Genomic DNA, 26,959 nt, shown 5'->3' with positions numbered 1-26,959 from the left:
AGAAAAAAATTGAAGTTTTGCTAAATGTAAGCAACTTTTTATTTTTTAAGTAGTTATCATTGAGGCAAAACTTCCATCAGCATTTTGGTTTAGATAGCAAATTCCATACAGAGTCATGATTTATTAATATTTTCTCTTGTGTATTAACCACAATTGGAGAGATAATTATAATGCATACATGAGTAAAAGAAAAATGGTAGCTTTAGAAAGTAGAAGACAGAAGAGACAAGCAAACAAGCTGGACAAATTCCTATGCTTTATAGAATTTCAGAAATGGAAAATATATCAAAAGTCTCTTCAAACCTATAGCTGAATAGATGTCTCCAGAAGTGCTTATTTGGCCTCTGCCTGAAAAGTTTCAATAGTTGGGAACTAACTATTTTCTCAGGTAGCTCTTTGCACTTTTCCAAAATCTGTCTTTCCCAAGCTTTATTTCCAGTCTTGTCCTCTAACTCTTAACAAGATCAGATTTATTCTTTATCACATGATAACTTTTCTTATACTTAAATAGAACTATCATATTCTTCCCTCTCTCCAAACCTTCTCTTAATGTTCAAACCTTCCCCTTTTCCCCAATTGATCCATGACATGATCTCCACTCTACTCATTATTCTAGTCATCTTCTTTTGAGTTTGTTCAGTTTATCAATGTTTTGTTATTTCAGATATGGTCCTTTTGGGGGCCCCACGTACAGTAGGGTACTCATTTCCTTCATGTTAGACATTTGCTACATGCTATATACATGCTATATGATGTCATGCTATGACATTTTTATGACCAGTGGTTTTATCAAGCACTTACTCTATCTACCAGTATAAATCATGTCCAACACTGCTTTTTATTTTTTACTTTGTGAATTCTCTATTCCCTTCCTAAAATTTTTTTTTAGGCCTTTTAACATTTCATGGGGATATTTCACTTTAAATCACAAAGCATCCATTTCTATAAAGATGTCTTCTTGCACTTAATTCATTGTTGACAATATTCTATAGCAAGTCAATAAATATTTATTAAGTACTTATTATATACCAGCTACTGTACTAATCTATGGTGAATATAAAGAAAGAGAAAAAATATGTCCTTTCTCTTGTAGAAACTCACGTTCTCATGGGAAAGACAATATGAAAACAACTATATACAAACAAAATATATACAAGATAAATTGAATGTAATCTATAGGGAGGAAGAACTAACAGTGGGAATAGAGGATGGGATAGACTTAAAAACACTTCTTACAGTAAGTTTGATTTGAGCTGAATTTTGAAGGAAAGGAGGAGCTGAAAGTGAGGAGAGAGAGAGAAGACAGACACTGGGGGACAAGCAATGGGGACAAACACTGGAAAGACATAGAATTGGGAGATTTAGGATCATGTATGAGCAACAGCAAGAAGACCAGTGTTAATAAGTCAGAAGGTACATGGAGGTTAATGAAAATTTAAAAACAAAACAAAACAAACAAACAAAAAAAAACCTAGAGAGTTTTGATGGGTTTTACTAGCCAGATGATTTTATATTTAATCTTGAAAGTAATAGGGAGTAACTGAAGTTTATTAAGTATGGTGGTATATCTGGGGGATTTTTTTTTTTATATCTTGCCTTCTTTTTTGCATTCATATTAATGTGCTATAGCCTACTTATGCCTCTTTTATTTTTTTCAAGCTTCTTTGGATTCTCTAGAAATTTTGATGTTTCATGGCATATAGACAATCATATAGTTAGCTTCCCTTGGACAATATTGGATTTTAAAGGATGGATTTTTGTCTCAGAAAGCAATCCATGAAACATGATTCTAATACTTATCATTTATCTTAATTTTGAAAATGTTTAATTCCTACAACTAAAAATTGGTTAAGTTCAGTTTAGGGAAGGATTATTTTAAGAAATGATAGACTAGTTTGATTTACTCTTTCAAAAGCCACAAGACATTTAGAACCTTGAAAAGGAGTCTTAAAATTTTAAATTTCAGCCATGTTTCATTTCATCAATTTCATTTATTCATCTATTTGTTTATTTTAAAAACATATGCTTTTTCTACATATGTTTAAAATTTTTTTGAGTTCTAGGTTTTTCCCAGATCCTCCTACACAATTAAGAAAACTATATATGAAGTTATGCAAAACATTTCCATAAAGGTTGTGAAAGAAAACATAAATCTCCCATCTTAGAGAGAGACAGACAGAGACTGACCAACAGATAGACCCAATCAATTCCTTCTCTGGGTATGGATAGAATTTTTCATCTTATACTATTGAGAATAGCAAAGTCATTTACAATTGGTCACCCCAGAACATTGTTTAGCAATATTTTTTAAAAAGATTTTGTTGTTCTTTTTATGTTATGTTGATAGTTTGTAAAACCTTTATAACACTCAAGTTTTGGGATAGGACTACTGGTAGATGCATCTTGATCTTGAGAGTACTGTGGAGTCAGAGGATCTAGATTAAAATCCCAGTCTTTTTGTTTATTCTTAGTGTGACATGAGACTAACCTATTAACCTCTCTCATCTCAGCCTTATTTTTTTTTTCACAATGATTTTTTGAAGTCATAAATCATTTGTCCCTTCAAACTGTAAATCTGTGATACTAAGTAGTAGTGAGACATGCTTCTCATTGACTTACTGAAAGGATGCATTGAAAAATAGGTATTTCAAAAACAATTAATTTTTAAAAATCAAATGTTTACTGTTTGTAAGGATTTTAGGAAAATTCAGTTAGTTATTTATATGTGTTGATAGAATTCTTTGAAGTGGCCCAAGCTAGAGATGAATCTACTCAACAATTTTCCTTTAAAGTACTTTTAAAGTAATGAGATTTATTTGCGACTTTTACATTGTTAAGCAAAGTAGACTTGATATGTAAATTCAGTCTGTGTAATTTTGACTAGTATATGCAATGGAGTGCTTAATTTCTTTAAAAAAACATTATAGGGTTACATTTCGAATTACTCCTACCATGCATTGATGTGTGATGAAATACTGCTTCTGCATGATTTTAGGAAATAAAAGAATCAAGGGAAGAAACTAGATACCATTTTAAAAAATGGAAATTCTTTTTGCTCTTATTAATTTGAAGAAGGGCCTAGATGACATTAGTTAAGAATCACTATTCTCTTCCAGTGGAACATTATATCATGAATACACCTTGTTTGACCTTCTGAGCCCCATTACAAACAGTAGGTTACCCAAAAGTCAGTTTTGAAGTCTGTGTGCCAAGATAACACTGTAAATATACTTGACTAAAAAAATCCTTTGTACCTAACAATCAATTAGTCAGCAGGGATATGCTTCACATGCTGTCTGTGCTAAGTGGATAGAAAAATAAAAAATGCAATCAGCCCTTGCCCTCAAGGAGATTTCATTCTGTCCAGATAGAAATTTAATGGGAACTGTGCCCATAGGGAAGGAAAGCACTAACAGCTAAGGATTTAGGAGAAGCTTTTTTTTTTTTTAAACAGTTTTTATTTACAAGATATATGCATGGGTAATTTTTCAGCATTGACAATTGTAAAACCTTTTGTTCCAATTTTTCCCCCTCTTTCGCCCTACCCACTCTTCCAAATGGCAGGTAGACCAATACATGTTAAATATGTTAAAGTATATGTTAAATACAATATATGTATGCATATCTATAGTTATTTTGCTGCACAAGAAGAATTGGACTTTGAAATAATGTACAATTAATCTGTGAAGGAAATTAAAAATGCAAGTGAACAAAAACAGAAGGATTGGAAATGCTATGTAATGGTTCACACTCATTTCCCAGAGTTTTTTAGCTGGGTGTAGCTGATTCTATTCATTATTGAACAAATGGAACTGATTTGGTTCATCTTATTGTTGAAGAGCAGCATCCATCAGAATTGATTATCATATAGTATTGTTGTTGAAGTATATAATGATCTCCTGGTCCTGCTCATTTCACTCAGCATCAGTTCATGTAAGTCTCTCCAGGTCTTTCTGAAATCATCCTGCTGGTTATTTCTTACAGAACAATAATATTCCATAACATTCATATACCACAATTTATTCAGCCATTCTCCAATTGATGGGCAACCCCTCATTTTCTAGTTTTTGGCCACTACAAAGAGGTCTGCTGCCACAAACATTCTTGCACATACAGGTCCCTTTCCCTTCTTTAAGATCTCTTTGGGATATAAGCCCAGTAGTAGCACTGCTGGATCAAAGGGTATGCACAGTTTGATAACTTTTTGGGCATAGTTCCAAATTGCTCTAGGAGAAGCTTTTTGAATGAGTCTTAAAGGAAGTAGGAAGAAGTAACAGATATTTGAGATGGAGAGAAAGAGGAAACGTATCACAGGTAAATTGGCCATTTTACTCCTCTTTACACAGAAGACTCCCAAATCTAATCTCTTGCATCTTTTTTTTTTTTTTTTTTTTTTTCCCCTTCCCTTAATGATGATACTGTATTTTGGGATCATAATGCTCTCATTCCCCCTAAAAGTTAGAAAAGATCTGAAAATTAGTCATTTAAATCTTTTTAATTCTGTTTGTAAATTTTACCTTTTATTAAAGAAATTTCAGACATTGACAAGTTGGAAGAGTTTAAAAATTTTGTACTTCCCAATTAAGTATCCCTATGCCCCTTTGGGATATGAAATGAGGAAGCAGCTTTTATCTAGGAAAAGTGTTTTACCATTGACTATCCTGCTTGCCTTTTGGATCTCAGATGAGTAAGTCATTTGTCTTCTTCCAGCCTTCTTTTTCTTCTTCTTCTTCTTTTTTTTTTTTTTTTTCCATCTGAAAAATGAAGTGGTTGAATTCAATAATCTTTAAGATCTCTTCTTAGGGTAATTTGAATATTCAGTTTTAACATTCTTTTAACATTCATTTAAAAATAGCACAGGAATCTTTTTTTTTTTTTTTTTTTAAATAATAATCCCTATCATTTGAATAGTCATTTGAAAGAAATTGCAGATATGGTTTTTTGGAGTTATAGTTTCTTAAGATTATTTTATAGTTCTCATCTAATAGATCGGATAAATAGGGTGTACAAACCCAAATGTTGGGAGTGTAATGGAAAATGGCTTAAGACAAAAATAAAAAAATTGATTGTCTTCATAGCTTGATGTTCTATTCTATAACCTAGAGTTATCAAAGAATTAGCAGGTAGGGTCATAGAGTAATTAGCTAAAATTTTGATGAGAACAATAAGATGTCATAGAAAAAAGCAAACAAATAAATAAATTTGGTTCTGGAAATTATAAATCATTCTATTTAATGGGAATATCTTAGAAAATTTGATTAAAGCAGCCAATAGTCCATCACAAAACTGGTCAGAGGGTTATATAAAAATGGTTATATATAAAAATCTTATCTAACCAATTTTTAATTGTTAAATCCTTTCAATCATATCTGACTCCTTGTGATCTCATTTTGGGCTTTTCTTTGTCAAAGATACTGAAGTGGTGTGCTTTCCCTTTTCTAGCTCATTTTACAGATGAGGAGCTGGGGCAAATGCGGTTAAGTGACTTGCCTATCTAGGGTCATACAATTGGTACCTGAAATCAGATTTGAACTCAGTTCTTCCTGATTCCCAGGTTCTTTGTAGGCACTCTCTTCACTGTGCCACCCGGCTGCCCCCTGACCAATTTGCTTTCCTTTTATGAAAAAGTGACTAGCCTTGTAACTTGGAAGGAAGCAGGAGACATTGATGTTTTGGTCACATTAGGTACATTCTCTGGAAGACAGACAGATCTGGATCACATTCTGGTGGCCCTGGACTAACAAGTGGCTAGAATGGTATTCTCCAAGGAAAGGGATGAGTCAGTTTAGAACTGATTTCCAAGTGGTATGCTTGTTAGGTCTCCTCTGCATGGGGTTTTATTTAATGTTTTTATCAGAGATTAAGTCTAAATGAACAGCATACTTGTGAAGACCATAAAGGTGAGTAAGTTTGGGAAATCAGAGTAAATTGCTAATAAATGATTACATTTAATCTAAAAAATTACACCAAGAAGAGGATATAATTCACAAATTGGAATCATTAATAACAAGTTTAATAAAAGTTAACAAAAAATTTTTATTCAGTGTATTGGGCCATAATTATCAAGGGTGATATTGGGAGGTTCAAAGATAATTTTGTTTTTTGGTAATAAAAATAGCTAGCATTTATATACTGCTTTATGATTTGCAAAACATTTTACAAATATTATCCACTTTATCCTCACAACTAGTGGTCCTCAAACTTTTTAAATAGGGGCCAGTTCACTGTCCCTCAGACTGTGGGAGGGCCGGACTATAGTAAAAACAAAACCTCACACTCTGTCTCCGCCCCTTTGCCATAACCCAGCAGGTGGCATAAACGTCCTCAGGCCGCATTTGGCCCACAGGCCGCAGTTTGAGAACCCCTGCTCACAAGCAGCCTTTGAAGCACAGAGAAATCAAACAACATACCCACGGGCATATAGTCAGTAAGTATCTGAGGCCAGATTTGACCTTGGGCCTCACTAACTTTAGGTTCAACTGCTCTTAGCCACTGTTCCACTTAGCTGCCCCTTTATAGATTTGTGACAATTATTTTTAAGTTACATAACTTAGCTTAACAGAATTAATGGTAATTGTTAGAAGTTTACATTATTTAAGAAGCATCCATAAACCTTATTGTTTACTTTTTAAAGCCCCAGAAGAAAGAAGAACCAAATCTGGAATTAAAAAAAAGTACCAGCCCTAAAAAGGCAGCAGAACCCACTATTGATCTTTTAGGACTTGGTAAGTAATAAATAATAAAATCCTTCATTTTTTGTTATGGAATTGTTGAAAGAGACCTTCATTTGAAATGGACATGATGACTTTATCTTCAGTGTGCCAACAGATACCATGAGCTGAATTTGAAAATACTATGATTAAGTCTACTGAGTTCTCCTACTATAAAGAAAATCTTTAATAAGGGGGCTGGTATCTGTCAGCACTGTCTTCACTGAAATACAAGTAATGAGCTCCTTAGGGAAAGGAGTGATATCAAAGTAATCTTCAAAGGCTTGGTAGACTATGACATTTTAACATTTAAAAATACAAAAGTGGGATTTGGTGTGTATGTATGTTTTTTATTTTATTTTATTTTTTTGGTAACAGTATGCTGTGGTGGTCTTATTGTATAATGTGCTGATGTAAAAAAAAAATAATAATTTTAGTTGACTAAAGCCACCTTCCATATTTCATGCAGAGTTCTAGTATCTGAATTGAAATTGAGAATTGTTCATTTTTGTCTAATATCCTTTTTTTCCCTTAGGCCAGTAGATAACAATATGGACTTTGTCTTATAAATAAATAAACTTTGATTCAAGAGGTGCCAGTCTTATACAGTGTTTATCTACAAACATTGCCAGTTCTTTTTTATACTCTTCAAAGGATTTGCAGAGCAAACCGTCTTTTTCAGCAGTATCTGTGTTTTGTAGCTGTAATGAAATTTTCTCTCAATTTGGGAAAAACCAAAGGATAAAAGTAAGACATTTGGAAGGATCTAGTTTCAGGGGGGGGGGGATGCTTTTGTTCTTTATGGATAAATGTCTTCCTGTTTTGAGAATCACTGTTGTATGGTTTATTCCTTTTTTTTTTTTTTTTTTAAAGCTGATATGTATTATGCAAATGTTTTTTCCTAGAGGTGAATTTCCTAATGTGGAAGTGAAAAATAGTTTGATAGATACATTAAAAAATAAGTATAATTTTGAAAATAGAATTTAAGTCTGGAGGCTGTAAACATAATTAAAGTTGCTAGTACTTGTAATTTCTGTATGTTATCCCTTTTGTACTTTGACTTATGAAAGACACAGAAAAAAAAACTTCTGTCATATTCCAACTTAAGTTTCTTATTAAAACTAATCTTGTTAAAAATTGTTGTAGCATTTTCACATAACTTGATTTAGTGTTGTGCTTGGTTTATTTATTTACAATGTATAATTATCTATCTTTAAAATATGTTTAATTGCTCCACATAGGTAATGATTTCATGCTTATTACTGGTATCCCAGGTTCTGTACAATGAAAACTTCTAAGATGTTACATATGTAAAGTAGAACAATATCAGATCATTTGAGAGTAACTTGGTTCTTTCTTGAAATGAAGCATTAGTTAATTGAGGTTATGTTCTTTCTTTTGCAACTATAGTGATTCAGGCTAAATCATGTTCTTTTTGCCCTCTTATTTCTATCCTTGTGCAGTGTTATCCACCCAAAGGTATTTCCTGTCAAAGCATCAAATGCAGTATAAGTGGTTTGGTTCAGTGGAAGAACACTGCATATCAAGCCTCAGTACCTCGTTCCCATACCAGGCTCTACCACTGAATACCTGGGTGAGCTTGGACAAATCACCTACTCTTTCTGTGCCCCATTGTCCACATCTGTAAAATGAAGGGATGGGATTAGATAATTTCCAAGGGCCCTTCCAGCTTTAAATCTCGTAGGATCTTATGATTCTTAGTGATCAGTGATAGCTGCTTTGAGAAGAAGTTTTCTTTTTGGAGATTGATTATAGCGCAACAAGATTTTTCTCATGTTACCTGAAAGAAACATCCTGTCACAAATTATAGAAGCATAGGCTGTGGAGCTTAAAGGAACTTCAGAGATAATGCAGGCTGACCCTTTTATTTTAGAGATGGTGAAACTTATCTTAAAGAAGGTTAAGTGATTTGCCCAATGTCATATTGTGGGTTTTCGTTGTTGTTGTTGTTGTAAAGGAAGAATTGTATTTGGAAGGTAAAAATAATCTGGGAAGAAAAACAAAAAAAAAAAATGCTCACAGTTTATACTCATTTCCCAGTGTTCCTTTTCTGGGTGTAGCTGATTCTGTCCATCATTGATCATTTGGAATTGGATTAGCTCTTCTCTATGTTGAAGATATCCAATTCCATCAGAATACATCCTCGTACAGTATCATTGTTGAAGTGTATAATGATCTCCTGATTCTGCTCATTTTACTCAGCATCAGTTGATGTTAAGTCTCCCCAAGCCTCTCTGTATTCATCCTGTTGGTCATTTCTTACAGAACAATAATATTCCATAAATTCATATACCATAATTTACCCAACCATTCTCCAATTGATGGGCAACCCCTCACTTTCCAGTTTTTGGCCACTACAAAAAGGGCTGCCACAAACATTTTGGCACATACAGGTCCCTTTCTCTTCTTTAGTATTTCTTTGGGATATAAGCCCAGTAGTAGCACTGCTGGATCAAAGGGTATGCACAGTTTGATAACTTTTTGGGCATAATTCCAGATTGTTCTCCAGAATGGTTGGATTCTTTCACACCTCCACCAACAATGCATCAGTGTCCCAGTTTTTCCACATCCCCTCCAACATTCATCATTATTTGTTCCTGTCATCTCAGCCAATCTGACAGGTGTGTAGTGGTATCCCAGAGTTGTCTTAATTTGCATTTCTCTGATCAATAGTGATTTGGAACACTCTTTCATATGAGTGGAAATAGTTTTAATTTCGTCATCTGAGAATTGTCTGTTCATATCCTTTGACCAATGTCATATTGTTAATTCAAGTAGAGATGAGGAGAAAAATAGGCTCTATTTCAGGCTCTTGGATACTCATGTAGTAGCTGTGTAACTCATCAAAATTCCTGGTGTCTTTTTGTGCTACAGTGAAGTAGGTAAAACAAGTCTCATTTTACAGATGAGAAAATTGATATTCAAAGCAATGATGACTTGCCTAAAGTCATAAAAATTAATACATGTCCGAATCAGATGTCAAACTTCAATTTTGTTTCCACCATATTTCTTTCTTTTGTCTAGTCAGGGTCTGAGCTCTTCTACATTTTTAAACCCTTATCTGAACTCTTCTCCAGGTTTTTAGGGAGAGAGTATGATCTCCCTTATTTGATTCCAAGCAAACCCAGAGCTTAAAGGAGTGAGGGACTGAGAAGATAAAGGGTACCAAAGGTGGGGATGAAGGTGATGATAAATGAGGATGCTACATATCCCTTAGCTACACATGCTACACACACATACACACATGTACATGTACATTACATTTGTTGTACACATGCGTACATCTTAAGAATTGGACCAGAATTAATTCCAGAGTCCACTTTAATTCACATGGTTCAAAAGATTTAGGGCAAGATCTGAATTAAACTTCAGAAAGTCATAAGACTATTCAGAGACTTATAAAATCATAGAGTATCTATCTAGAATATCCCTGAGAAGAAGGCCATTCAGTTTCAGCCAGAATATGCTTCAGAATTTACTCACTGTCTAATAAGATGATTTATTCCATTTTTGTACAATTAGTTGTTTATTGTTTATTATATCATCTACATATTCAGCTTTGGACGGACTCCTGAGCTTCAGTCTTATATTACCAATTGTTTATTATGATATTTCAGACTATATATCTTAAAGGAGTCTTTATCGCAACCTCTCTTTCTTCAAAACCTTTTTATTTCTTTCAAAAGCACCTCCACTCTTCTTGTGTTATCCCTTCATAATATCTGCATTATTTTCTATTCCTTGCCTTTCTTCACATACCCATATCACATAGCTACTACTTTGTTCCATACTGGCACTATCTCTTTAAATCAATGCAAGCTTCCTGATTGGTTGCCTTGCCTCCACTCTCTCACTTCTCTAGTCCATTGTATGCCTGCTGACAAAGTAATTTTCTTTAGGCTGACTTTGTTGACATCACTTTCTTACTCTTCAAATACTAATGACCTCCTATTGTCTCTAGCATAAAATATAAACTCCACTGTTTAACTTTAAAAGCCCTACACAACCTGGTTTCTTCTGCCATTCTTGTCAAACTAGTACTTTTATTTGTTTGTCACCTAGGACACTCCATATCCTTCTTTATGCCTTTGCACTTATTGATTCCTGAGCTTGTAATACACTCTTACTCACCTCTACTTCTAAGTCTCTCTTCTACTCTCTTTCTTTAAAATGCAGCTCAAAGTACCCATCTTTTATATGAAATCTTTCTTGATTCCCCTAGCTGCTAATATCTTCTTCTCTCACAGTTCCTTGTATTTAAATACTTTGTGAGTATATAAATGTGTATTTAACTTTATATTTATTCTGTAAATATTTTATATTCACCTGCTGATTCTATTAGAATGTAAATTCTTGTTAGTAGGGATTAGTTCTTTGTGTTTGTTTTTCCAGTGCCTACTGTGGTAGTATTAATGAGCTCTTGGTACTTATTAATAAATATTTTAAGATTGATTTATTGTTGTCGTTTTGTAAATTTGAACCTGTGATTTTGTTATTGTAAGGGATTTCCCATAAATTCTTTCTCTGCCAATGTATATTAGTAATCATTATAGAACTTTTGGTGTTAGAGTGTTTTCTGGAGCTTTGGAAGGATCATGACTTTCTCTAAGGCCACACTGAGAAGTCTAGAGAAGGGACTTCAACCCAGCTTGGTTTGACTTCAATTTTAACTCTCTTATCTGCTCTGTTATATTGTCAGTTGTTGATTTTATTCAGCAGAAATTTGCCTCCCTTTAATTTAGTACTAAACATAATTTACTAACTCTCCTATCATGCAAGTTACTGGTCATAGAGGCTATTAAATTAAAATAGTGCTAAAGAATTCACTATTTTGATATATGGATTAAGTTTTATCTTGCTAATGAAAATCCACCTCAGGAAATAGCACTATCAGAGATATTGTCAGTGCACATACTTAGTCTTCATTGTCTGAATGGTATTGATTTGAATTTACCTATTTTCTTTTGCGGCCCAACTTAATCTAAAGAAATTGCTATCTAAACAGTTCACAGAGTCTTCAATAAGAAGCACTTAAAAAATAAAATAAAATAAAATAAGCATTTAAAAATATGTGGCTATTTAGATAGAAGCGAGTAGAACTAATCTAAACAAGTAGTCTTTATTGAAGTAACTTGAAGCTGTGTCACACAATTAGAAATAGGTACAATCTAAGTATGTGAGAAAAGCTAATATGCTTTAAAATTCCGCCTTTTATGCTGAGTTTAAAGAAACAAGACTTGTTATCTTAATGTTCTGTTCAGGTGAAATTGCAAAGTTGAGAGAGGACAACTTCAGTGTAATACAACTATCATTGTCAAATCCAGTTCTTTACTAAATTAAAAGAGAAGAATAAATTGCCTTTTTCACCATTAAAAAAATCTGTTTCAAGGAGAATTGTCAGATAGTCAATTATTTAAAAACAAACAATCCAAAATGTCTTTAAGTTACTTATCTTGAAAGTTGAAAATGTGGTAAGGAATAGGAGGCGGCGAAATACAAGAACTATACGAAAGAATAAATGAAGAGCCAAGAGATTAGTAGGCAATGGCTCTTTAATCACTGAGGGTTCCTCAGACTCTAGTATTGATATCTAGCCAAATCAAGTTAAATATAAGTTAATTTTAAGGAATACTGTAACCAGAGTGGCTGAAATTTTAATTATAATTTTCTGTTGCTTTGTAGTTGCTATATTTTAAAAGCAAAGAGGATGATACTAAGCACTGATGTAGTAATAATAGCACATACTTTGGTAGTTTTTAGATTTGCAAAGTGCTTTACATGTGTTGTCTTGTTTGATCTTCATAAGGAATCAGAACTATGAAGTATCAGTATCATTGTCCAAACTCAGTTGATGAACTGATGCACAGAAAGTTTGTGAATTTGCCCAAGATCAATAGGTAGTAGTAGACCTTTGTCTTCTGGCTCCATAATTCATAGTCTTATTTTTCACATTTTTGTTTCTGTTAAGGATAATGTGTCTTAATATTTTTATGTGAATGCCTAGCCCAATTCCTCCTTCTTTGGAGAAAATGGGTAACTCTTGAGGTTTAAAATTTTTTTTTTCTTAAAGTATGACCTGAAACTGTGATGGTGATGAAAATATAAATAAAATATAAGTATGTTTGTATCAGACGTGATAATAAGTACTATAGCCCCTGAAGAGTGGGATTGTACTGGGAAGTAACTTTCTGTCTCTTTTAGTGGCATGTCAGAAAAGCAAATCATTTCATAAAACTGGCAGGAGAACTAAAGAAGGAAGAATTGGCAAAGTAGGAGGATCCTATGAAATTCAGAATAGAAAAGAAATTTCAAAAGGAATAGTATCTGCATAATGGAACCAGTATGGGAGGAACATAAGAATAGTGACAGGATTCCATTAGAGTAACTCAAGCACAGAAGATGGACAGAGCAGAAAATTCATTTTGAGTTAAGAGAAAGTACTAATCAAGCTTCATATGCCAAAGAGAAGAAGATAGTAGGAAAAAGGATTTATAACAAAAGAAGACATGCATTTGCATGTCTTGGTAAGGGTTAGCATTTGTCAGTAAAACTTGAACAAAAGATTGAGAGGATAATAGATTCCAGTAGGAATGATTCTTTCTTCTCCTGAGCTTAGACAGGGACCTGAAAAGTACCTTGACCTAAGACTGAAAGACTAGAAAGAGGCAGAAGGCAGGCTAATTAATACCACATTTCATATTTGTTTTCTGGCCCAGACTTATGACTCCATCAGTGTAGGAATGTTTTGATGTGGAAACTTCTGCCAATGGTACATATAAGTCAGTTGAAGATGTAGCCTGTAGACTGGGAAAATTGTGTAGGATACTAATTGGATAAATGTCCCTGTCCTCCCTCTCCCCCCAGTCATGTACATAAGAAAGTATTGTAGAATCATAGATTTAGAGCCTAAAATAGGGACCTTAACAAGTTATCTAGTCAGAGACAGGATTTGAATTCAGGTCTATCCACTATGCAGTATTTAATAGAGACTACTTTTGTTCCATTATGAGTCAGTAGGCCAAATCTGCCCAGACTTAATGCTTGACCTGTATTAAAAATTAAAGGTAATCTCTGGGGATTAAAGAAACAGTAGTGTCAAGGAAGGGACTCATTTAGACCTAAAATAATATCAATAATAATATCTATTAATCTCTAACATTTCTATGGCACTTTAAGATTGATAAGGTAAATTTCATGTCATTATTATCCCCATTTTACAAAAGATGAAATTAAAGTTGATATATAGTAAGTAACAACCCACAGTCACAGAGCTAATGTATCTGAAGGAGGAGCATTCAAAACACAAAGTCTTAACTGATTCTAAATTTTAGTTGCATTTGTAGAAGCTGAGAATGCTGAACTTAGAGTCAGGAAGAACTAAGTTCATATCATACCTTTTGTGGTTGAGGTCCTTTATCCAAAGTCTGATAATTAGCCTCAGTTTCCTCATTTGCAAAATGGTGATAATGGCAACAGTTACCTCACATCTTTTGAGGATTAGATTTTGAGGATAATAGATAAAGCACTTTGTAAACTGAAAGGGTTGTATAAATGATAGTTACCACCAGCACTAGTCCTGTTGCTACTATTCAGTCCTACTTAATAACTTAAACTAGTAGCTCATATTCTTAAGTAGTATTCTTATACTCCTAACTAAGAATATGTTATATTGTGAAAACACCTTCATCATTGTAGTCGTGTTTGCTTATGATTGTATTTATGCTAGCTTGTGTGGACAATACTGGGTAAAGATCAGAGAAGTCATTGAGGAATCATGTAAAACTGCTAATTTTCTCTTAACTACAATTAATAAAAGCTTTAATTTTGAGATGGGAATTTTCTTAACTGAATGTAATCAGTGGAGTAATTTTTAAAACATTCCTATGGTGCATTTATCTAACATTTTATCTTGAATGCTTCTGTTTCATGTCAAAATATCTGTTGTCAGGATAGTATTGTTAATAAAACATATGTACTTGGTACTCCATGCTGAATCAGACTGGTTAACCAACCCAAGCATAGCAATTTGTTTTTGCTGTACTAATTACGGTAGAAAAATTCACTAAATAGTGGAGGGTGGTACGTGCAGCCGTGTTCATAGTATTGTTTCTTCATTGCTGACTGTTTTGCCCAGGACAAAAGTTAACTTATACCTAAAAATTAACTATCATATTACCAGATGTGTTTTATGATTTATGGTCATAGCAACTTAAATGAAAATTTAGTTGTGTTTATGGTGGTGGGAAATAAATATTCCCAAATACACAAGTGAATGGAGAATTATATATGATATGATGACTGTACCTAATGATGTGCAATAAACCAACCGAAATTGGAAAAAGAAAGTCAGAAAAAAATTCTGAGTGCATGGATAGCTTCAATCATTGTTGAGACCACTTTAAATTTATTCCTTTTTGTAGGGTAGACAGGAGAAAGGATGCCTCAATAGTTCCCAGTGAAGTATTAGAACTGGCAGTTTTATTGCATCAAGGGTATACTCAAGGCTGCATGTTGTGCTTATTCCAAACAGTAAGGAAGAACATGACATCCATTTGCTTATGACATACATAGCTATCTTAAATTAGAGTAGTATTCACTAAAGCTCCCTCATTGCCTTTTGATTTTTTAAAATTGTAATTGTTTCAGCAGATAATGACAGAAAAAGATGAATTTGGTTACTGTGTATTGAATACCAGCCAGATTCATGGCACTGTCCTACGGATTAGAAAATGTAATTTCATTGAGAGTGGGATTCAGTCAGTAAATAGAAAATGGGGAAACTGAGCTTTCTAAGTGAAAGAAGGGATAGCTTGGGGGTAGAAGAGATCTCTCATAATGAATTTCTAATTTTTTATTTTCTTCTGCTCTGATTTGAATTTGTCCAAGAAGGATCAAATATTAGTAATTTATGCAAAATAAATGAACTACAGGGAATAAGTTTTAGGTTTGGGATATGATTTTATATTTTTAAACATTACAGCTATTACTTTTATTTGTTTCACGTAAATTCTAATGGACTATTGATTTCCCTTGCAGACAGTTAAAAAAGGAAAGCAAGATAACCCAGCATGTCCGTATTGTACTGCTTCATAAGCTCTGTCAGAACCATATATACGATTTTATTTCTCTCAAAGTTAAGAACTAGGACTATTTAAAGTATAGATGGATGGTGAAAATTATCATCTAGTTCATAATTAGAGATAAACTATAGGTGTTTTCTTGTCTGGGGGAAAGATGTTAGAAAAGAGACTTTTTATTCGAGTCAATGTTCAGTATGTTCAACATATAGTTTATATAAGTTCACTATGTACAAGGCAAGGAAGAATATATGAAATTGACTAGACGCTATCCTTCCTTTCTAGGAGGAGAATAACAGAATTGTTATCTGGCCAACTAACAGAAATTATTTCTGTATAATATAGACTAGACTTAAGGACTGTGTCATATTTCAAGTGTTTAAAAATATGAACATACTAAAATAAAGCCAGTTAGCACACATCTTATTATTTTTCATAAATACTGCACTATTAAAACAATCTCTTTTTTTTGGGGGGGGGACATTTTAACTTTTTTGAAAAGATAATAGTTATGTCCCATGGGAAACAAATTCGTCCTTGCATTTTCCCTTAGGTGCACACGGGCTACTTGGAGAGTCTCAAATGTTAATTTTGAGCCAAAGAAAAAATTTACTTACATATTCAGTTCCTAGTTTTTAAACATCCTCGCAGAAATTTTAAAGGTAAGATTTTACAAACAGCCCCTATGGTTTGATGCCTGACTTTAAAACGAAAGTTTCCCCCTATCTCCTTTCTTTTTTATTTTATTTTATTTTTTAAATTGCATTCTCCCATTTTCTTCTGTTTACACAGTGCCTTTTCAAGGGGCCCTTTGTGCTTCATTCTTTCTTAGGAAGTTGTCCCTTGCTAAATTTCTTCCATTTGCCCTAGGCTTTTTTTGTGCTTTGGATATCCCATTATTTTTATTGACTACCACTGTCTTTGCATACTGATTATAAGGGCCTACCTCCTTCTGCTACCATCCTCAGCTCTGTAGAAGAGCAAAAAGTAAAATGGGTGAGCCTGTCTTTGGTGAATGCTGATTAGCTACTGACATAGAAGTACACTTTGTTCGGTTAGAAGCATGCTTGGCTAGTGTGGTTCTGGGGTTCTTTTTACCCTAAAAGAAGACATTTCTATTTGTCTGGATATTGAAAATTATTGTGATGCATTTCTTTTGAACACTGGCTTAGATAATCTATACTGTTACTAATTGAGTAGTTTGCTTGAATTATGGCAAGCTGTAGACATGGCATGGGACTTAAAACTTTTGATTTTATAAGCCCTTCATTTCAATAGATGATAAAAATTGTATTTTAAATCCATTTTGATTGTTTAGACTGAATTTTTAGTCCTTTGCTTATATTAAGCATGTTGACAGGGTACAGTGAATTTCTAATGATCTAATGATCTATGTGATATGAGGATACCTCTAAACTTCTCTTGGTAATCTAGCTTTTTCCCAGATTTGCATCTCAGCAGTTTCTTTACTGTCATCCAAGAATATGGGAGTGACTTTTCTTATCCTCCACATTTGAGCTGGGTGAATATTGATTGGGTCAGGCACAGAGAGATGTTGAATGATTCTTTTTTTTTTTTTTTTTTTAAATTATCCCTGCTTCTGCTCCCTTTAGTGAACAAATAATCAATAATACAGGGATGAATTATTCCTGTTTGTGTTATCAGGTATAGCTATAATCAGTTTAGTTTATGATTGATATCGATATCGAGATATATATATATATATATATATATATATATATATATATATATATATATATATATATATACTTTTTTTCTTACATAAATAGGAATGCCTCTCCCATTTCTACCCTTTTCCATTCAGCCCTTCCCAAATATAGAGTATAAAACAGATAAAGGGGAATTCAAAATAAATGAAGTATCTACACACTTTGTAATAAAGCTGTTAGTCTTAGAAATGTAAAGTAATTTTGCTTGTGATAAACATAATAAAATGACAATTGAAACCCCATTAAAAAGTACTTGTGAGACTTTGGCCAGACCCTGGCATGTAATAAATATTTAATAAATGGTTGTTAATTTAATTCCTTTGAAAACTTTGCTGAGTTAGGAAGGTCAAAAAATACAGTAAAAGTGGTTTCTATTGGGGCATAAGCTTATTATTTATCTTTCTTATCAGAACTCAAATTTTACAATACCAAAGATTTTGAATGTTCCTAAATTCTTTTCCCCTTAAAGATTATATGTAGAGTTATCTGTGTATTTGTCCCAGGCAGAGAATTCTTCTACTTAATTTAGCATGGGCTGGGATTTCAACTTGAACATAATGCTATATGATGAGACAAAGTCAATATGAAAAAAGAAAAGAGAAAAATGGATTTAAAAATATGATGTGGTCTAATACTTAGTTTTTCATCCATAGATAATCTGCTGTACTATAACAAGGAAAGTTAATGGTGGCAGAATCAGGATTTATGATTGTCAGGATGATTTTTGGGAGTATGGGTTTAAAAGGGAATATCAGAATAATCTTAGTTGGAAAAGGGAATAATTAACAAATTAATTGAGTACCACAATGTGTGAGAAAAGAAGAGAACTCCATGCAGCATGAAGAATAGCTTGGAGGAAGGAAGGGGGGCAGGGAGTAATGGTGAGAAAGGTAATATTCACAAAGTTTTGAGATATGGAGTCCTAATTATTTTATTAAGTAAGTACAAACCAGGAAAACCTACTTCAACCTAATGAAAATTGTTCAGGTTTGCTTTAGGTATCTTTGGGGCCATTGGCTGAATTCTATATAGCCATATCCAGTTATCTGATTTTATAGGGTTTCATGCCTTAGTATGGAACTAAGTATTCTTTACCCCCACAGAATAAATTTGAGAGACAATTGTAATTGTAATAATTTTTCCCCCTGTTGTACTTTTTTTAAAAAGCTTTTTATTTTCAAAATATATGCATAATTCTCAACATTCACCCTTGCAAAACCTTGTGTTTTTTTTTCCCTTCCATCCCCCCACTCCTTCCCTTAGATGGCAAATAATCTAATATATTTTTAAAATGTACAGTTCTTCTATACATATATCCACAATTATTGTGCTGCATAAGAAAAATCAGATCAAAAAGGGAAAAAATGAAAAAAGAAAACAAATGCAAGCAACAAAAAAAAGTGAAAATATACCGTGTTGTGATCTATATTCAGTTCCCACTGTCCTCTCTCTGGGTATAGATGTCTCTCTCTATCACAAGACCCATTGGAAGTGGCCTGAATTACCTCACTGTTGAAAAGACCAGCTTAATTTTTATGTTTTTTGAATCAAAGAGTTCAAAGAATGTTTAATGAACATTAAGGTCATTTCTCTTTTTAAAAAAGAACATTCATATTTTGAAATATCAAGTGACTGGTTTAAAAAGAAAATTCAAGTTTAATTAATACGTTAGCAAGTATTTCAATCTTGTGAATATGCTGACCAGCATTTCTTGTCTCTCTAATGGGTTGTCAAGGAAGAATCACAAAACAAATCTTAGAAACATCCTGTTAGGATTTAAGATCTTGATGATCCCTGATCCATTTTCTGTGATGAATGGGCTTTTCAAGAGTCCTTATAGGCATGCTATAATGTTATATAGTGTAAGTAAAACATCAGCTCCTGTTGTAGATTCAACTCTTGCTTATCTGCAAGCTTCCATAGCTTCTTTATTAAATGCATAATTTGTCAGTGTTCCTGGGCAAGATAAGAATAGTAAACCAAGTATTGTTCCTTCTTTTCAACCGCCTACCCATTTCTCTATTTTGATTCCCTGTCATCCTTATCTGCCTCCAATATTTACATATACAAAGTCAGAAGGATACCGGAGGCTATATTTTCTTTGTTATCTCCTTACTCCTTGTTGTGAGATAAAATAAGATTTGAAGATTTTTGAGAAAAGATTTAAAAGTATATTCTGTATATTACAAGAAGTAGCACCATCACCCTCAAATTCCTTCTTTAATTCTACATTATTATCCTGCGTGTAGAGAGTTTGAGCATTGAGAGTAAGGCTTTTAAATGCATTATTTTATTTGATCTTTGAAATAAGTTAAAAAATAAAGCAAGCATGATTATAGCATGGCCAGTTGCTTCTCATTGTATTCTGACAGCCTAGCACAATTTTGTAGCTTTGTAGATGCTTAATTAATTGAACTTTACAGGATGAAAAAGCTGAAGCATAGAACGCTTAAGTAACTTATCTAAGTTATAAACATGTAGTTAGTAGCAAATTGAGGAACAAAAATCTAAGGATTCTGAATCCCATGTATTGTTTGAGAGTACAATATGGACCATATGAAAGCTTTGAAAAAATGCTTTGAGCACCCTTCTGTCCTTCCTGGCTTTACTATCAGCATACATAGAGTCTACACATGGCCAAAGGACCACATTTCTTGGTTATTGATGATTTTCCTCCCTGAGAAACATTCATGATATTGTAAACAAATATCAAGCTAAATAGCATAGAAATTGAGAAGCTGTCATACAAATAGGAATCATACCTAGCTTAGGATCAATATAATTAAGGATAAGAAGTGGGAATAGAATTCAAAAAGTCTGGCTCACTCTTTTAATACTTATTTTACCATTTGTAAGGGATGCCAAGTTGTAGGCAGGATAAAAATACTGAACAGATGCTCTGCAAGGTAATGGACATGATATTATGAATCAGTTTGGTATGCATTCAGTCATGTTCTGAAACAGCAGAGTCTACTCTTTAAAATAGATAATGGTAGTTACACTGTAAAAGTCAAATTGAAATTCTAAGTAGTGATAATCTATCAAAGATAGATTAAATTTTTTGAATTATTGAGATTCTTTATTGCCAAATATGAATTTAATAAACTGTTTATGAATAGCTGTGTGGCTTTCTCCACATAGTTCATTTTTTAATCTCAAAAGCTTTTTGGTATCATCTTACTTTGTTTTTTTCCTTATATGATTTGCAGAGTAGAAGTAAAATTTCAAAATAGCACTTTAAGGCTTGCAAAGATCCTTACTTTATGCTATTCTCATTTGATAGTCACAACAATCCTTTAAGTAAACCAAGGCTCACAGTGGTTAAGTGGGCCACAGAACTAGTAAATGACTGAGGGAAGATTTTAACTGAAAGCTTTGTGGCTTAAAGTCTCTCACCATTGCATAGGTGAGAGTTGGATTCAGGCTTAGACACTTAGTAGTATTTAAATTGGTCTTTGCTTCAATTTCCCCATTTGTAAAATGAGATAGTAACAGAGGTACTGTGGGGATCAAATGAGATAATGTATATAAAACATTTTACAAGCCTTAAAGCACTATATAAATGCTACCATTATTACATAAAATATGTATTAATAAAATTCTAGTTCAAAATCATTATTGTCATTTGAGGCATTCAATGATGACAAAAATTAGGTTTTTTCATTTTGGCTTTTGATATATTTTCCAGATACTGGTTTAAAAACATTCATCTCCTGTAAAAGTCTTATATTCTGATTCTTTTAATTGTTAATTGAAAGGCTCCATTCTCATTCTCAGTTAAATTCTGCATGGTGTATAACTTCTGAAATTAGTAATAATTCTAGAGAAATTTTCTTTGATTGCTTTACCTCTAAATAGCCCATAATTCTTGATAGATATATATAGTAACTATACGTATTAATTTTTTTTGTAAAATTATAATTTGGATAATGTGCTAGTACAGAAAAATGATTTGGAAATGAGTGCAGATGGGTAATCTTTCCAATTAAGTTAATTTGGGTTTAACAGGCTACATTTTGCAAATTGTATATTTAAATTATTTTATTATAAAGCCTCATTCATTTGTAATAGTGAAGGGCTATTGTGCATTGCAAATGTTTGAAATGAATGGGAAATAAAAGAATGCCAGATTTCATTTATACTTGGAAAAACACAATCTGTATTAATACAGTTGTCTCAATCTGGGTACTGTGAGAGAGTTCTAAGTAGATGGTAGAAATTAGAACTCTAAAACCCTCCCAACAGCTGTTTTGTATAGTGGTAAAATCAGCCAGTTCTCTATGCTGTGACCTTCCTCTGTTCCTGAATCTTGCCAGCCTCTTCAGTCCCCTTGCTTACCATTCTACTATGATTTCAGGGGAGATATAATACCTAGAGTAGGCCAGTTTTAGAAGAAATGGGCAGATTGAGAAGTAATTCAGGAAATTTGAAATCACAAAGTTTGAAGCTCAGTAGTGTAGTGGTAAGTACCTTGAAAAATAGTCCCTGATTAGAGATTTTCTTCTTTAACAGTACTTGACTCATCAGAAGCAGCTGTGCTTAAAAACAAAGTAAAAGAGTTATCTCTGAGAATTTGCAGAGGAAGAATTATGTTGTTTTTGTTTGTAAATCTATTTAGTTTTATTAGTTATGGGAGAACATGCAAATTGAGACCTAGATGATTTAATACTTAGAACTTTCAAGTGTGTTTTTTTTTAGAGAATATTTTTAAAGACAAAATAAATCTCATTTTAAATTTTAAAGATTTTTTAACTTTAAAATAAAAATATGTACTTTTTTTTTTTTTTTTTTTAAGATGGCCCTCCTGAAGCACCTGTGACAAATGGCAGTACTACTATCACCACTACCCTGAATGATGACCTGGATATCTTTGGCCCAATGATCTCTAATCCTTTACCAGCAACAGTCATACCCCCAGCTCAGGTATGTTGTAGGGATGTAGTTTTGAATTATTATTGCTGAAGTGCAGATATGGAGTAGAGAGTTAAGGAATTCAAATGACTTTGAGATTGACTGAAATAAATAAGTGCCTGTAGGCACTTATAATGTGGGTTTGTAATAACTAAAGACTGAAGTTTCCCTTACATAGATCATAGGCTTTACTTAAGGATGTATCTGGCATTATTTTAAGTGTCATATCCCATTTTTTAGAATTAAAAAATCATTAAAAAAAATTATGAACTTAACAATCACAAATAGATTTATGCACACAAAAGACAAACCAAAAGAAAAAAAAGGCCAATCACCTATTTGAGAAAATCTCCATCTCTTCTTCCATCCTCCTTATCTGAAGAACCTCATCACCCCCTCTTTTGTTATTAAAAAGGTGGTGGATGTATTTGATCTTTTGGTTGTTTTATGATCCAGGCCAGTCTGCTGATTCATGCCCAGCATTTGAACAAAATGAATGTTAATGTAAAATTTATTTACTATTAGAGATTGTAAAAGGATATGAATATTCTATAGAACAGATATTACCTTCTGCTTTCCAAAGGACCACGGGAATAGGCAAGCTGAGGCAATTTTATTGGAATTCCCCCTGCAGGGGAGTAGTAGGCTGTGCTTTTTCTACCTCATTTAACAGGAAAGCAATTCCAGTGGTCTAAACTCTTCTCTCCAGCCCTGCCAGATTCCAAGGATAGATTCCTTAAGAGAAAATCATTCCAACCTGCAGAATAACTTTCATTTCTTTTATATTAACCTTGCTAATTTTTTAGTACTTGTGTCTAATCTGTTTTTAGTAATGCAGGATTTTAAAATCACCTTAATAGGATTTTTAAAGGGGAAATATATACATTTTAAACTTCTATCATGGAATCAAGAAAAACACTGAGACATTTTGAATTTCATTTTAAACTCTTTATTTCCTTCAAAATAGGCAACAAAATATTTTCACTAAAATGTATGCTTATTCTTAGAACATAGATGTCAAGCTGGTAGAGACAGATGTTAAAGACCACATAGTCTAACTTTTTCATTTTATGGACCAGGAAAATTGAATCCCACAGAGATTAAAGGACTTGCTTAAGATCATACAGATAAATGGCAGAAACAGGATTTTAACCTATGTGATTCCTAATCTTCTTTTCACTGTACCACATGACCATCAGTGGTTTCACTTTGAATAGGAGATGAAATTTTATGCCAAATATCTGATTTATTTGGACAAGAGAGTTTAATAAGAAAACCATTTCAGTTTTATATTGCATCATCAGAAAATAAGTCATTCTCATTAGAAGCAGAGATCATTTGCTTTGGAAGAATCTGTTTTGTGGAATAATGCTTTTTTGGTTTTATGTCTATGTTCCTTTAAAAACTTTGCATATGTAGTTTAATTGATGACTGTTAAAAATCATTCACTTTTTGATTTGTTTGTATTGTGCAGAGATGAGTGTGTATGAGACAATAAAAAATTGCTGTCATTCTAGTATTATGGCTTTCCAAAGAAAGATTTGATACAATAATTTGAAGTGAAAAGTAGTTTGTTTGCTCTGGCATTCTGGTGAAGCTGTTGTATTTGCCAGGCTTCTTTGGATTTCTTTGTAGTGCTCAGGTTGCTTTACAATATTTCTAAGGTTTACCTCCTCTGTATTAGTTTCCAATGAGCCAAGTGTAGTGCACATCTAAACCAATAATTAAACCATTAAGACTGAAATTTGTGGAAGGGGGCTCTGGATAGAATTCTTTTGGGGAGTGCTTTTCTTTAGAGAATATCTTTAATATAGTCTTCCTAATGATCCTTTACATACTGGACATAAAATACTTTTAATTTACCTGCTTTTATTTTTTTATTACAAATTGCTTTTCAACTTGAAGTATATGTAGCTTGTACTTATATTGACTTGGGAAGTACCAGCACAATATAAAATTCTAAGTAAATATTTCATCAATTTTCAAGACTTAATAATCTTGATTAAACAGCAGTCAAATATAGATTCAAAGTATAACTCATTAAGATATGTTTTTAAATAATTTCTTAATGAAATTCATGATGGCACTGAAACCTTTGAGATTGGTCAGTTCAAATGTCTTATCCATGTACGTATTGAGATTCATTTATAAACTTTTCTAAATTTGTTTTAGAGTTTGAGCTTTTTTGTAGTACTTTTTAGTACAGAAATCCTGCTGTTAGATCCAGGACATTTATTAGAAAATATTTAGCTTCTATCCTTCCTTACTTTATTTTTCCACTTCTAGAATATTCTTATCAACATACATTAATTAATTTTGTGACATTTTCTACATAATAATATTTTTAAAAAAAACTCTAGAAGGTGTAGGAGAGAGGGAGAAGACATACATATAAATGCCCAATTTAATTGGGTACCCCTTTAGTTTCTCCCAGCTAATAGAACAGAGTATATGGGTATATGTATTTAATTATTTAATTTATTATTAAGTATTTAATTATTTCCTTGGGAAATTACTGAGTTTAGCCACTGCTTCAAATGAATAATTCTGAGCCTCTCAATCTAGTGAAAAAGAGGACAATTCTCTTGCTGCAAAATTATAACTAATAGTTAATTTTCATATTTTTTCCCACAAGAACCCAGAAATTCATACAGTATTATCTTTAAGGTTTCTTTGAAAGAAAGTATAGCCACAAGATGAAGGGTTGAATGTATTTCTAGAGTATATCCTTGTCCTGCGTTCATTGAGTTTATATCCCCATTGCTTTGTATAGGACATGGCACATTGTAGGCATTTGATAGTTTTTGATAGATTGAATAATGGTGAGGTTTCAGGTCATTCATTGTGTTGGGAGGGAAAAAAAAATCCAGAAAATGTGACATTTATGGAAGAGACTATATTTTCAGAGCATGTGAAAGATTTTTAGCTTGCTTTTAAAAACTTCAGCAGTCTATTTTTTTGTTGATGTGGATCTCTCTTCACCAGTGCAAATCAGAACTGTTTCATAATTTAGAAAAATTCCCTTAAGAGTTATGATGACTCAGTGATCATTAGTTTCTCTAGGCAGTTGTCTCTTTTTGGCACTGTACTCATTGGCCTTTTCCTCCAGAACTTGTGTTACTCAGGTATAGCCTGTAAGATTCAATCACTTCTACACCACAATGAAACATCAGTAAGACTTTGGTGACAGAGCTAATGTGTGTTTTCCTAACTTGGGATACTAGAAAAAAAATTTTGGCCTAGACGTGTAATTTCATTCATGAACTCCCACTAAGTTCCCTTTACCATTACAAAAATGCAATTCAAGAGTTAGCACCTGTTGTACTAAAAGATGAGATGATTTACTCAGCATCATATTATCAGTTTGTGATTCTTATACTTAGGATGACTACTACTTATATTGTTAAAGTTGTCATGTATAAAATATTCTTTTAAAAATGTTGCCAATTAAAGAAAGGACTACATATTTTAAAGTGGTAGGGGAATATAAATTAGAATAATACCTTATAGTTTTATAAAGTTTTTAGCAATTTTTAAAACAAAATATTTTTCAATTAATTAAAACCTTGATTAACCATAATGTTTGGGGCATTAGTTATTTTTGTAAGTAAAATTAATCATTATATCTATTCACTTTAAATTTTTTTGAAACTCTAAATTACGTTCATTCTCCTGTCTTAATAGTCAAGAGCATACCAAATGTAATTGATTCTTCAATAATGCAAGATTGTACCATGCATCTTTCTCAGTTTGTATCATTTATTTCTGGCATTATATAGATGTGGAAATGAGTAACCCCAGAGTATAACCTAAAGTTGTTCAATTTATATTTATTAAGCATAGTTATTCAACTGTGTACATAGTGACAATAATATAACAATAACAATAATAAAATCACTCTTGCCTTCTTGGACTACATTATATTATATGGACTGAATTTGTATCATATTGATTTACCATTTGTCTTTCTCATAAAAGGAATATAAAATATAAGGAGGATAATTAGGCAGCTTATCATAGTTTCTGAATAAATTGAAAACATTTTTTGACTAATTGTTAGGGGGTCACGGCCCCAACTCCCGAGTGGAATACCAGCACTGCCTATTCACCTGAAATGGCAAAGACTGTGAGCAATGAGGGGCAAGATCCAGGGTGGTGTGAGACTCCGTTTATTACAAAGACTGCAGGTCCTTTTATCATCTTGGTGCTTGTTTTTAGTTACTACTTCATACATAATCACATTCTAGCCCATGGTAGGTACATGATTCTCTACAGGAAGCTACATGTAGATATGATGTGTGCATTCCTTTCCTAAAAAGGATATTTAAGGTACTCCCTTCTAAGATCCAATAAGCCTCCCCTGGGAACTGCCACGTTGCTCCTTTGGGTGGGACCCCCTTCTTCCCAGTGCCATCTTGTTCACCCTTACAAGGCTACTCTCAGATTACCTGAGCTATGTCCTGTGTGATGTCTAAGGCTGGTGAGGGGTTGGCAAGCTCTCTTACATATA

General features: G+C 32.9%; 1 protein-coding gene and 1 long non-coding RNA gene across 6 annotated transcripts in view; both read left to right on the top strand.

The window, feature by feature from the left end:
• Window positions 1–26,959, top strand: part of SMAP1 (small ArfGAP 1) — a 187,139-nt gene that overhangs the window by 153,483 nt on the left and 6,697 nt on the right. For all 5 annotated transcript variants that reach the window (XM_074310560.1, XM_074310563.1, XM_074310562.1 and 2 more), the window contains 2 exons: window positions 6,635–6,725; window positions 22,334–22,461. In XM_074310560.1, the coding sequence (XP_074166661.1) occupies window positions 6,635–6,725; window positions 22,334–22,461 (219 nt within the window). The remainder of the gene's footprint in view (window positions 1–6,634; window positions 6,726–22,333; window positions 22,462–26,959) is intronic.
• Window positions 6,732–13,037, top strand: LOC141566245 (uncharacterized). Its single transcript, XR_012489255.1, has 2 exons — window positions 6,732–8,304; window positions 9,229–13,037. It is a non-coding gene; the product is annotated as an uncharacterized LOC141566245 (long non-coding RNA).

This window comes from Sminthopsis crassicaudata, chromosome 4 (genome assembly GCF_048593235.1).
Source record: "Sminthopsis crassicaudata isolate SCR6 chromosome 4, ASM4859323v1, whole genome shotgun sequence".
Taxonomy (NCBI): Eukaryota; Metazoa; Chordata; class Mammalia; order Dasyuromorphia; family Dasyuridae; genus Sminthopsis; species Sminthopsis crassicaudata.
Note: the sequence above shows the minus strand (reverse complement) of the source record. Positions and strands in the feature narration are given on the sequence as shown.